This window comes from Notolepis coatsorum, assembly GCF_963971535.1.
Source record: "Notolepis coatsorum genome assembly, chromosome: 19".
Classification (NCBI taxonomy): domain Eukaryota; kingdom Metazoa; phylum Chordata; class Actinopteri; order Aulopiformes; family Paralepididae; genus Notolepis; species Notolepis coatsorum.
In genome coordinates this window covers 23,584,187-23,597,174 of record NC_140183.1, presented here as the reverse complement: position 1 = coordinate 23,597,174, position 12,988 = coordinate 23,584,187, and the positions used below count along the sequence as shown (strand labels likewise).

Genomic DNA, 12,988 nt, shown 5'->3' with positions numbered 1-12,988 from the left:
TTAAAGCAAAACTATCATGGTACTTACAGCAAAACTATCATGGTATTTACAGCAAAACTATCATGGTATTTACAGCAAAACTATCATGGTATTTACAGCAAAACTATCATGGTACTTACAGCAAAACTATCATGGTATTTACAGCAAAACTATCATGGTACTTACAACAAAACTAGGATGGTACTTACAACACAACTAGGATGGCATTTACAACAAAACTAGCATGGTACTTACAACAAAACTAGCATGGCATTTACAAACAAGACTATGTAAATGTAGGGTAGTTAAGCTGGAACGGCCACAACACTCACACATGTGTGTTTCAACAATGGGGTATTTCTATTTTTCAACTGTGGCCTTTCTCGGAATGTTTAGAATACCCATTTGTCCTCCATGTTGGATGAAACAACGGGTGCTATGTGCAAAACAATGGTTGCTATGTGTTGATATAAGAGATATACCGTAATTCCTCTAATAGTAACCGGGTCTCAAATACAAGCCGGGTCTCTATTAATGGTCGGGTGCGCTCTTGAGCTAAGCAATTATAAGCCGGCCTCCTAATACAAGCCGGGTTACTAATATACTGAGCTGCATACTGAGCTAGTTACTTGATTTCACTTTGAAAACGTTGAAATGACCAGTGACCACCTGTAATTGCACTGTTTACTATTTCATACAGTACTTGGTTTCAATAAATGAACCCAGTACATTTTACTGGGTTCAAACTGACACATAATGTTGATTTATTCATTATGATCAGTTTGAAAATTTGAAATATAGGCCTCCCTCTTATACAGGCCTCCTCCTAATACAAGCCTGGTACCCGCTACAGTTGAAACAAATACAAGCCGGGGTTACTATTAGAGGAATTACGGTATATAAAAATTATAATCTGATATTTTATTACTGGATTTTGTAAACAGTGGAACAGTGAGATCATGCCTTTCCAATGCTCTACCGCTGCACAGATATTACTAATGGTTACAGGCAGCCATGTTGGAAGGGAGAAAACTACACAAACATTCCACGAAAGGCCTCCATTTCTCCACAAGAGTTTCTATGTTTCTCAAATGAGGATCTACAGTACCTCTGACCCTGATGAAGACCATGCTCGGTCGATGGTTACTGATTTTCAACTGTGTAGCCACTACAATAAAAGCTTTTTAAATGTCGTACCTTCAGACGGAGTGTCTTGTCTGTTTGGGAGGGGGGTCCATGCTTTCATAGATCTACATGGTTTTTACTTCACAGACAAAGGAATACCTCCAGTGTTTTAACAGCGTCTACTGAACCCGCCAACCAAAGAGCACCCGTTTCATCTGTCTAATTATACAGTGGTTTAGATCCAAGTAGCACTTCTTCCTGTATTTCTACTACAGACATAGTAGTATCTACCTTGTTTGTATAAATAGTAGTATCTACCATGTTCGTATAAATAGTAGTATCTACCTTGATTGTATAAATAGTAGTATCTACCTTGTTTGTATAAATAGTAGTATCTACCTTGATTGTATAAATAGTAGTATCTACAGTACCTTGATTGTATAAATGGTAGTATCTACAGTACCTTGATTGTATAAAGAGTAGTATCTACCTTGTTTCTATAAATACAATAGTAGTATCTACCTTGTTTTGGGGTCTGACTGAAGCACTCCAAAGTTGCGTCCCTTGGAGTCCACTGTGATGCTGACGGCTCTGTGCACGTAGGGCAGCTTTTCCAGGCGAATGCGTTCGTACGTCACTACAGCGTCTGAGTGGCCGCAGACCTCCACGCTGCCCTCTGAAGTGAGAGACAGCAAGCAAGTTAAGTTACAATGAAATAAAAGGTGACGCATACATATATGACTGCAATCATTTGAAATTATTCTCAACATGAACAAATTAGTATAATTTCACTACATGGCACCTTGAAAAGCTACAATCTGGAATGTATTAGAACATCAACGTTTCTGTCATATATATATGTCCTTTAAGAGTTTCACTTGCATATGGGAAATAAGCTTTGTGGAACTATCTTAAGCCACCACAACAAACAAACAAAAGAAACAAGGCCAAGAATCTCAAAGTAGGAGTGTTGATCTGAGACCAGTCATAGTGAGGTGTATATAGCCATGTGATCTGAGCAGTCTGATGTCATTCCTTGTATAAAAAAAAAAATAAGAATATCCAAGAAATTCTCAAATAAACAAAAGGCCAGTAGTGGAGTGAGAGTTTCAACAGAGGGCGCCAAAACGCAAACACAGATTGTACCTCTAAGTGCTTGCCGTCACATTGACAAAGAAGTACACCTACTGTAACATAACAGAGGCCTTTTCACAGAATGTTCAGAATGCCTATTTATACTCCATGTTGGAAGAAACAACGGTTGCTATGCGCAAAACAACGGTTGCTTTGTGTTGATATATGAGAAATATATCAACAAAGATTTCACAAATTGGTGTCTTATAACTGGATCTTGTAAACACGTCACAGTGGAACAGTAATATCATGCTTCGTTTTACCTTCTCTACCACTGCACAGAAATTAGCCATCTTTCTAAAGTGGTTACCAATGGTTACAGGCAGCCATGTTGGAAGAATGTATAGAATGTATAGATGTAGCAGTACTGTCTATCTGTATGTCGTGTGTGTCATATGATGAATTGAAAATGGGGGACCCTGATGTAAACAAGACGAAAGTCTTTCTCTGGTCTGCATCCCCTTAACAATTGTATGTATTGAGCTGTACTGTACTGTACCCATTCTGCAATCTGTTAATAAACTTTTCAATCAATCAATCAGAAAGAGAACCACACAGCCGTGCGAGGCCTCCGTGGCGCTCCTCACCTTTCTTCTCTCCGTACTTCTTGAGTTCTCCAGCCCACACTCCGCTGAAGCCCTCCCCGTCCTGCGTTACAAACATCATGTCGCTCCTGCTGAGAGCGATGTCCGACATGAACACCTGGCGCCCGTAGGCCCACCTGCACTGCCTCACTGAGCTGCCCGAGGAACGCCAGCAGAACACCTGGAAGAGAGGGCAGGAGAGAACATTTAAACCAGTGGTATAGCCAATCCTATGGACTGAAGTTGCCTCGGGGGTCCAGGTATGATGTATGCAGTTAGACACGCTTCAAATTTAGATAGTTTGATCCGACGTATAGAGATCAGACATATTTATTAGGGCTGGGACTTTATCGCATTAACACTTTGATTGCCTAAGGCAAAATTCATGATATACCATAGGTTGCCAGCTCTATTTGTCTATGGATAAGTTCCCCTTCTTTGCAGGGCTATAACTTTTTAAATTCTATTGCTAAAATGCCATTATTAGGGCCCATTCAATGTCCTATATGTATTGTTCAGGGTGTATGAATGTTAAACTTTTTCATTCACATATTCATACTAAAATATGATCTAAAGTATAAGTATGTTTTCATCTCTTTCTGCAGCTTTCTCCAGAACGTGATTTATAGCCCCAAATGCATTATATTGATGATCAAATACAGTTTGATAGCAATCGGCGCGATATAAAAAAATCCAACTGGACGGACTTCTGGAAGTTACTATACATCATCTGATGTTGACCGGATGGGCGAGGGGGCGTTTATAATTCCGTGGGCAGCGTTATACCATTCATCTAATGTGGGTCAAATGTTCATCAGATCAGTTAGTATAGAAGACATTGAAAAATTACGCTGAATCTTACCGTATCTTCCTCGCGCCGTTGGGCGATGAGCGTGGAGTATACATTTTCCTATTATGGGATGTTGGAATACCCGGTCCATTTCCAGGTTGTATAATGGTATATGTCCAAATCATGTTGTTTATCGAGTTATTGGCAACGGATCGCTATGTATTGTGACGAGCTAGAGTGCCGGGACATATACAGAGTGCCCGGAAGTAATATGGGTAAACAGCACATCGTCCAAGTAACTTCCTGTTTGGCGATTGCGCCGATCGGCCACCAGATGGCGCTCTTGAACCGCTAGAGGGTTCAGTGGGGCTTTTTGGTGGGTCTCAGGCCAGCGGATGGAAATATGAATCCGATCACAGATTTTTGAAATATTGATATCAAAGACGAGTTACGGCGTCTTCGGCAACTTGAGCATGGCGGGGAAGGACGCCTAAACTCGTCTTCTGGCAGTTAAAGTGTTAATTGCGATTAATTAACTACAGAAAGAATTAAAAGTAAAAGAAAATGTATGCATTTAATTGCATGATGATTTTTCTTTATTGTGTAAGAAATGTTACCTTTCAAAGGAGACCAGACTCGTGCATGTGCAATAAGTATAAAGTATAATAAATCGCAAATAACTTTTTTTCTTAGTCTGGTTTGTTCAAAAAATAATAATAAAAAAAAGAGAAATTGAGATCAATCAAGAGTTTTTATTTATTTTTTTAATAGTCAACTGTTCTGGAATGTACTTGAAAGTACGGCGTTTTACTTTTACCTCGAAAGTGCTTGAGTTTACAAAAGATCCTTTGCTCTATATATATTATTCCTAAAATTGCTGCACTTTGTTAAAAATTGCATTGATCTGTTGGTCTGTGTAGTAGCTAATACAGTATTTTGCTGCTTAAACGTATGTATAATGTATATTAATTGATTCACTCATATACCAAAATTCATTTGAATTGAACAATTTTGCTTTTCACATCAAATATTGATATGCGATTAAAATGTGATTAATTTCGATTAATCAACTATAAAGTATCGAATTAATTCGATTAACATTTTTAATCGAGTCCCACCACTAATATTTATATATACAAATTAAAATATTTATTTGAAAGCAAAGTATGTCATTTCACTTTGTAAATAAAGCTGATAAACTGACAATCAAGTGCGGCCAAAAACTGTTAGCGCTCTACCTGAGGCCTACCTGAGCTCTGACTACCTGAGCTCTGACTACCTGAGCTCTGACTACCTGAGATCTACCTGAGCTCTGACTACCTGAGCTCTGACTACCTGAGGCCTACCTGAGCTCTGACTACCTGAGATCTACCTGCGCTCTGACTACCTGAGCTCTGACTACCTGATCTCTGACTACCTGAGATCTACCTGCGCTCTGACTACCTGAGCTCTGACTACCTGAGATCTACCTGAGCTCTGACTACCTGAGATCTACCTGAGCTCTGACTACCTGAGATCTACCTGAGCTCTGACTACCTGAGCTCTGACTACCTGAGATCTACCTGAGCTCTGCCTACCTGAGCTCTGACTACCTGAGATCTACCTGAGCTCTGACTACCTGAGCTCTGACTACCTGAGGCCTACCTGATGCCTACCTGAGATCTACCTGAGCTCTGACTACCTGAGATATACCTGATGCCTACCTGAGCTCTGACTACCTGAGATCTACCTGATGCCTACCTGAGCTCTGACTACCTGAGATGTACCTGAGCTCTGACTACCTGAGACCTCTGACTACCTGAGCTCTGACTACCTGAGACCTACCTGAGCTCTGACTACCTGAGCTCTGACTACCTGAGCTCTGACTACCTGAGGCCTACCTGATGCCTACCTGAGATCTACCTGAGCTCTGACTACCTGAGATGTACCTGAGCTCTAACTACCTGAGCTCTGACTACCTGAGATCTACCTGAGCTCTGACTACCTGAGCTCTGACTACCTGAGCTCTGACTACCTGAGGCCTACCTGATGCCTACCTGAGATCTACCTGAGCTCTGACTACCTGAGATCTACCTGATGCCTACCTGAGCTCTGACTACCTGAGATCTACCTGATGCCTACCTGAGCTCTGACTACCTGAGATGTACCTGAGCTCTGACTACCTGAGACCTACCTGAGCTCTGACTACCTGAGATCTACCTGAGCTCTGACTACCTGAGCTCTGACTACCTGAAACCTCCCTGAGCTGACTACCTGAGATCTACCTGAGCTCTGACTACCTGAGACCTACCTGAGCTCTGACTACCTGAGCTCTGACTACCTGAGCTCTAACTACCTGAAACCTCCCTGAGCTCTGACTACCTGAGATCTACCTGAGCTCTGACTACCTGAGCTCTGACTACCTGAGCTCTGACTACATGAGCTCTGACTACCTGAGATCTACCTGAGCTCTGACTACCTGAGCTCTGACTACCTGAGCTCTGACTACCTGAGCTATGACTACCTCCATCATATAGGAGGTAAAGGGGAAACATGGTAAAAAGGGAGTAGACCAGGTAAAGCTCCATAGTGGATTTCATTATAACATAATAATACACCCAGTTAATAAACACAAAGCACACAGAAGTTACTAGAAGGCAATACAGATTTCCACCATATTCTGAAGAATTTGGCTCCTAGACCCTTTAATTAAAGTTAAGTAAAACTTTATTAATTTTAGTCTGGAAATGATTCCTCTGCATTTGCCTCATCCATACTAGGAGCAGTACTATGTAGGCAACCACAGACAGGCACCCGGGGACCAACTCCAGTTGCAATGCCAGTACCTTGATCAACGGCAATAACAAGAGTATGTACTCAGCATGCATGATGTCTCTTATGGTGTGGGAGGAAAACAGAGCACCCGGAGGAAACTAACCTCGTTCCCAGTTTTATCTCCTCTGTGAGATAAAGACTGGTAAAGCACTACGGCCGAAAGTGTGAATTTCCGGTGTATGTACTTCCCCTGGAAGCTGCCTCCGAACGGACCAAACTTTTCCCGAATCCTGTCTGCAAACAAGCTAGAACGTCCCGGTCATGTAGTAAATTCTTCAGGCAAAGCCGTTGCAGTGGCTTAAACGAGGAAATATTGTGCACTTCACACGTTTCTATAATTGTTTTGTCGAAACCGGAAAGCCTGTAGGCCTTCCTGTACTTCCGTTTTCACACTTTAGGAGGCATAGCTTTACCAGCCTAGGAGGAAACCCACGCAAACACAGGAGGAGCATGCAAACTCTACACAGAAAGGCTCCTCCTGTCTGGGTTGAACCGAGGACCTTTTTGCTGTGAGGCAGCAGTTAACCACTGCACCACCGTGCCAAAATACCCCTCAACTTAATTTTCACTTAATTTTTAAGTTTCCCTGCAGATTCAAAGTCGAGAAAAGCCCTTACATCTGTATCCCAATGGCCGCCATTCACATAATCTTTATTAGCCATTTCTAAAGTTTAATTTGAACCACAGCAAGGCTGCAACAATACCTGAGACACCATCTCCCTACGTAAACGTCATTACATTACATTCAAATTTAGGATGTTATAAGTCCCTTAAAATCCACATTCCCCTAGCAAGGCATATTTGATATTATCACAAACATCAGAATCTCATGTCTTTTGTTCAAAACTGTTATGTAGACGTTGAGTAAAGCCAGGCTACACTACACTAGTTACGTTACTGACCCCAGTCCGGGGTTCAGAGGAGTTTAGAGGTTTAAGGAGAGATGAGAAGGAAACTATTGTCCATGAGAGCTTATTATAAGTCTGTCCTCAGTAATCTACAGTCCCCCAAGTGTTCATCACACAAGTGATGCTTCTGTTATGCAATGTGTGAGTGTGGTCGATGACACCGAGCACTTCTAACTCCACTGCTATAATTTACAGCACTTAAGTGACGCTTCTTCCTTCTGATGTAACTGTGGGTTGACAGCAGGAATGAGTGTTGACTGCTGCAACTGTGTTTTTCCAGATCGCCTCACCGGGGACATCCAGGGTTTCTAATACCGTCACGTAACATGAACCCGGTGTCCACTGCAATTAACTGATGTTTGTCCCCCACTGGGGCGCCTCGTTCACACTGCAGATGAAAGTGGCCCAAATCGGATTTCTTTGCTCACATGCGACTCGGATCTGATTTATTCACAACAGTGTGAACCGCAAAAATCACATGGAATCTGATCTTTTTAATTCCGATTTGGTCCTAAATGAGATACAGGTCTGATTTTTTGCAATGTGACCTCAGTCTGAACAGTCATAATTTCAAGCGACTTTTATGTCACTCTAGATTCAGGGGTCTCAAACTCGCGGCCCGCGGGCCAATTGCGGCCCGCTGGATGATATTTTGCGGCCCCCTACTTGGCATCAAAGTTTAGTGTTAGTGTGGCCCGCGCGCAACCTTTTGCAGAGTCGTTGCGCGAGTTGGAAGTTTTATTTATTTAATCACTTGTAGGCTACCATAGCGCAGGCTCATGGCAGCAACGTTACGTTAGTGACTTGGTTGAAACGTGATTCCGGAGTGATACCAAGTGGAAGGAAAATATATCCAGTGCGTATGGCAGGCATTCTCGAAATTCTCTGCCGTCTCCTCTGCAAGCAGTGCTCTGCCTGTCTGTGTCTGTCTGGCTAAATAAATGCCTGCTTTTTTATATAGCGCTTTTATCCAAAGCGCTTTACAATTTGTTACTCACATTTTACCCATTCACTCACACATTCACACACCGACGGCAGAGGCAACCATACAAGGTGCCAACCTGCTCATCGGGAGCAATTAGGGGTTAAGTGTCTTGCTCAAGGACACATAGACACGCTGCCCGGGAGGAGTGGGAATCAAACCGGGAACCTCCGGATTGCCAGACGACTGCTCTACCTCCCGAGCCACTGTCGCCCCCTGGCTACTCTGGTCCAATCACATTCAGCGTCCCGTCAGCGTTTCTCCCCCCACCCACAGTCTGCGAATCAAAGCAGAGTAGGGCGGGTTTTCACGGAATGAGTGTCGTCTCTTTCAGCGGGTCCGAGTCAGAGCGAGAGTTGACAGCGCATCTACTGGTAGTCTAATCTGCAGGTACTGTGGCTAGTAACCTCGTTCCCAGTTTTACAGTATCTCCGTGAGATAAATTTAGCTAGTAGCCTAGTTTCACCAGCAGGCAGTTAGTAGAAAAATATGGCATGCTCATGCTGAATGGACTCAAAAATATGCATGCATCCTCCCAGCACCAAACCAATGTGCCTAATATGCCAAGAAACGGTAGCTCTTGTGAAGAGTGGCAATTTGAAACGCCACTACGAAACAAAACACAGTTCTTTTGATGCAGCCTTTCCTCAAAATTCAGTGCTAAGAACCACAAAAATAAATGGAATGAAATAATCATATCAAGCTGCAAGCAGAATTATTGTTAAAGCTATGTCACAACGAGAAAAAGCAACCAAGTCCTCACTCAGTGGCATGGGTGTTGGCTAAACACAAGAAGCCATTCTCTGATGCAGGGGTCAGGAACCTTTTTGACTGGGAGAGCCATAAAAGCCAAATATTTCTAAATATATTTCATTGAGAGCCATATAGTATTTTTAACATATAATAAATTAAATATGTCTTACTTTTAATGCGACTTCTGGTGCTGCATGGTTTTGCTGATGGCCTTGTAATCTGGTTCATACGTGGTGAGGTTGAGCTTCATGCAGGCGTTGAGGCTTCCATCAGTTAAACGTGAGCGTAGGTTGGTCTTAATGTTCCTCATATGCGAGAATGACTGCCAACATGCATATTTAGAGCCAAACATGGTCAATACGGCAATACTCACGCTGCATTGTGTGGTATGTCACAGGAAGCTCGTTCCAAGTTTTAAGAATCAGCTGGTCTTCAGGTTGAAGATTTTAAATTTCTGTCCACTTGTGTTCCCTCGCCAGCTCTGCTCTTTAGCTACAGATACTATTAGCTGTATCTTCAAAACTAATTTCTGTTTACTTTTAAATGACACAGTATTATTAAGAAATATCACGAGTATTAAAAAAAAAAAAAAAAAAAAAAAAAAATTATTTTTTACTCAAATTTCTGGGAGCCATATGCTGTCACCAGAAGAGCCATATATGGCTCGCGAGCCATAGGTTCCCGACCCTGATGCATACATAATAAAATAATGTATGACTGAAGTGATGGAGACCATGTTTGAAGGCAAACAAAAGCAAATCCTCCTCAGATAGCACAGCAACCAGAATAACTGAAATACTGGCTGATGATTTGATTAAACAGCTTTGTGATAGAATAAAAAAAAAATGCACAGAGCATTTCCATAGCTGTGGATTGAATTGAAAACCTTTATTTATCCCCGAGGGGAGATTAAGATGAGTCCACTGACACCACTGAGAATGGTCAGTTGCTGGTGTTTGTGAGGTTTTTTAATGAGTTTGTGAGAAGATTGGATCAGTTGTACTTTTTTTTTGAATACTTGAAACCCTTTTTTTGTGGAATATTTGATGCGGCCCAGCCTCACCCAGACTCTACCTCCAGCGGCCCCCAGGTAAATTGAGTTTGAGACCCCTGCTCTAGATTTTCTTTCTAAATTTTTATGTCCATCGTCTTTATTGTTCATTTGCACTTGCGGGCCAGTTCAGGAGCGTGACAAGTTCACACTGGAATCTGATATTGGCCACATTTAAAAAGTTATGTGAACAGCCAAACAAAAGAAAATCTGATCTGAGCCATACATCAGAATGAAGCACTAAGGCTTGCATCCTGGCTGAGGGGCCGTGCTCACCCTCCCGGCTTCATCCAGGGCCAGGATGGAGATCTTTTCTCCTGCTCCCTCGTTCAGGACCTGCGGGTCCACGCGGTGGTCCAGGCTCCCTCCACTGACCAACACCTTCTTGATGTTCAGTTGCCTGTCAGCAACACAAAGAGAGCAGGGAGAGCAAACATGATGAGGGGTTAGTATACACTAAGAACACTGTAATAATAATAACAACAACGAGTGGCGGAGTTAGTATACACTAACCCTTTCACTGCCACGCTTATGTACATCCTTATACCATCCTCTGCCAGCTCTATTTGTCTATGGAGAAGTTCCCCTTCTTTGCAGGGCTATAACTTTTTAAATTGTATTGCTAAATTGACATTACTATGGCCCATTCAACGTCAATTATCTATCGTTCAGGATGTAGCAACGTTATACTTTTTCATTCACATATTCATACTAAAATACGGTCTAAAGTATAAATATGTTTTTATCGTTTTCTGCAGCATTCTCCAGAACGTGATTTATAGCCCTAAATGCATTATATTGATGATCAAATACAGTTTGATAGCGATCCGCGCGAGATAAAAAAAAATTCAAATGGACGTGCTTCTAGAAGTTACTACTTATCATCTGATGTTGACCGGATGGGGGGGGGTCGTTTATAATTCCGTGACCAACGTTAGATGATTCATCTAGTGTGGGTGATATGATCATTAGAGCAGTTTGTATCGAACACGGTAAAAAAAAACGCTGAATCTTACCCCAGTCTCCTCGGGCCGTTGGGCGATGAGCGTGGAGCAAAAATATTCCTATTATGGGATGTTGAAATATGCGATCCATCTCCACGTTGTATAATAGTATATACGTCCAAATCATGTTGTTTATCGAGTTATTGGTAACGGATCGCTATCCATTGTGTCGAGCCCGAGTCCCGGGACCTATAGCGAGTGGTCGGACAGATTTTGGATGAGCACCAGTTTCCGTTCCCGGTTTGGGCGATCCGCCGATCGGCCACCAGATGGCGCTCTTGAACCGTTGGAGAGTTGAGAGGGGATCAACAGTAGATCTCAAGTCTCCGCGGGAGAAATATGATTGCGATCACAGATTTTTGAAATATTGATCTCAATGACGTGTTACGGCGTCATTGGCAGAATTAGCATGGCGGGGAATGACGTGTTAAGGCGTCCTTGGCGATTATAGTGCTAAGAACATTGTAATAATAATAACAACAACGAGTGGTGGGGTTAGTATACACTAAGAACACTAATAATAATAACGAGTGGCGGGGTTAGTATACACTAAGAACACTGTAATAATAGGAATATCAACAATGAGTGGCGGGGTTAGTATACACTAAGAACAATGTAATAATAGGAATAACAACAACGAGTGGCGGGGTTAGTATACACTAAGAACAATGTAATAATAGCAATAACAACAATGAGTGGCGGGGTTAGTATACACTAAGAACAATGTAATAATATGAATAACAACAAGTGGTGGGGTTAGTATACACTAAGAACACTGTAGTAATACCAATAATATTGTATAGTATTATAGTACTGCATGTATAGTACAGTGATTAAAGTCCTAACATCTACTCACCTGGAGGTAATTATACTGTATTGCACAGTATTATAGTACTGCATGTATAGTACAGTGATTAAAGTGCTAACGTCTACTCACCTGGAGGTAATTATACTGTATTGTACAGTATTATAGTACTGCATGTATAGTACAGTGATTAAAGTGCTAACGTCTACTCACCTGGAGGTAATTATACTGTATTGCACAGTATTATAGTACTGCATGTATAGTACAGTGATTAAAGTGCTAACGTCTACTCACCTAGAGGTAATTATACTGTATTGTACAGTATTATAGTACTGCATGTATAGTATAGGCTTGGACGGTATTACGGTATACCAGGGTATTTAGAAATCCCGACGGTATTGAAAATCAATACCGTCCGTCACCGTCAAAATCACAGATGCGCTTCAGCTTCTATTACAGTGAAACAGAGTTTTGAGTGTAGTGCACACACGCGCCAGCAGAGGGCGAGACCAGGCGTCCTCACTAGTGGAGCGAGTGGGTCACAACGGTGTTCACGTTTTACGGTAATGTTGCGACAGTGCTGTGAAAATACCGTAAAGCGTTGTGACGAGAGTTGGTGTGTTGTTGTTGTGGTGCACTGGTGGAGCAAGCAAATAATCCGTCTCTTATTATATGTGAACTAAAGAGTACAAGGTTTACACAACAGCCCCCACCCGCCTTTTTATTGTATTTGTACCGTCCTGTACTATCCGCTGTCAGCTGTTTATCTCTCTCTGTGAGCTACTGAGCTTGATTAACTAGCGTTAGCTCACATTAACTAGCGTTAGCTCTGCGGCTAATCTTAGATTACCCTGAACTAAATCAATGACTAGGTTATAAAGCATTAGAGTAGTTTTCACTGCACATAGAAGTAGCCAAACAACGGGAGCATTTCGGGAGCATATGACCAAAACCCAGGCAATTTCGAGCCCTTAACGAATCAAATAGTCTGCCATGGCTAGGCTAGATCATGCTAACGCAGTAACGCTAACGGTGCAGGCTTCTGACTACCTTTTGAGA

At 42.1% G+C, this 12,988-nt stretch overlaps 1 protein-coding gene across 2 annotated transcripts in view; it reads right to left on the bottom strand.

Moving 5' to 3' along the window:
• ibtk (inhibitor of Bruton agammaglobulinemia tyrosine kinase) overlaps positions 1–12,988 on the bottom strand; it is a 107,754-nt gene that overhangs the window by 52,368 nt on the left and 42,398 nt on the right. For both annotated transcript variants that reach the window (XM_084335796.1, XM_084335797.1), the window contains exons 9-11: positions 10,397–10,520; positions 2,826–3,003; positions 1,627–1,780 (exon numbers count right to left, since the gene is read on the bottom strand). In XM_084335796.1, the coding sequence (XP_084191922.1) occupies positions 1,627–1,780; positions 2,826–3,003; positions 10,397–10,520 (456 nt within the window). The remainder of the gene's footprint in view (positions 1–1,626; positions 1,781–2,825; positions 3,004–10,396; positions 10,521–12,988) is intronic.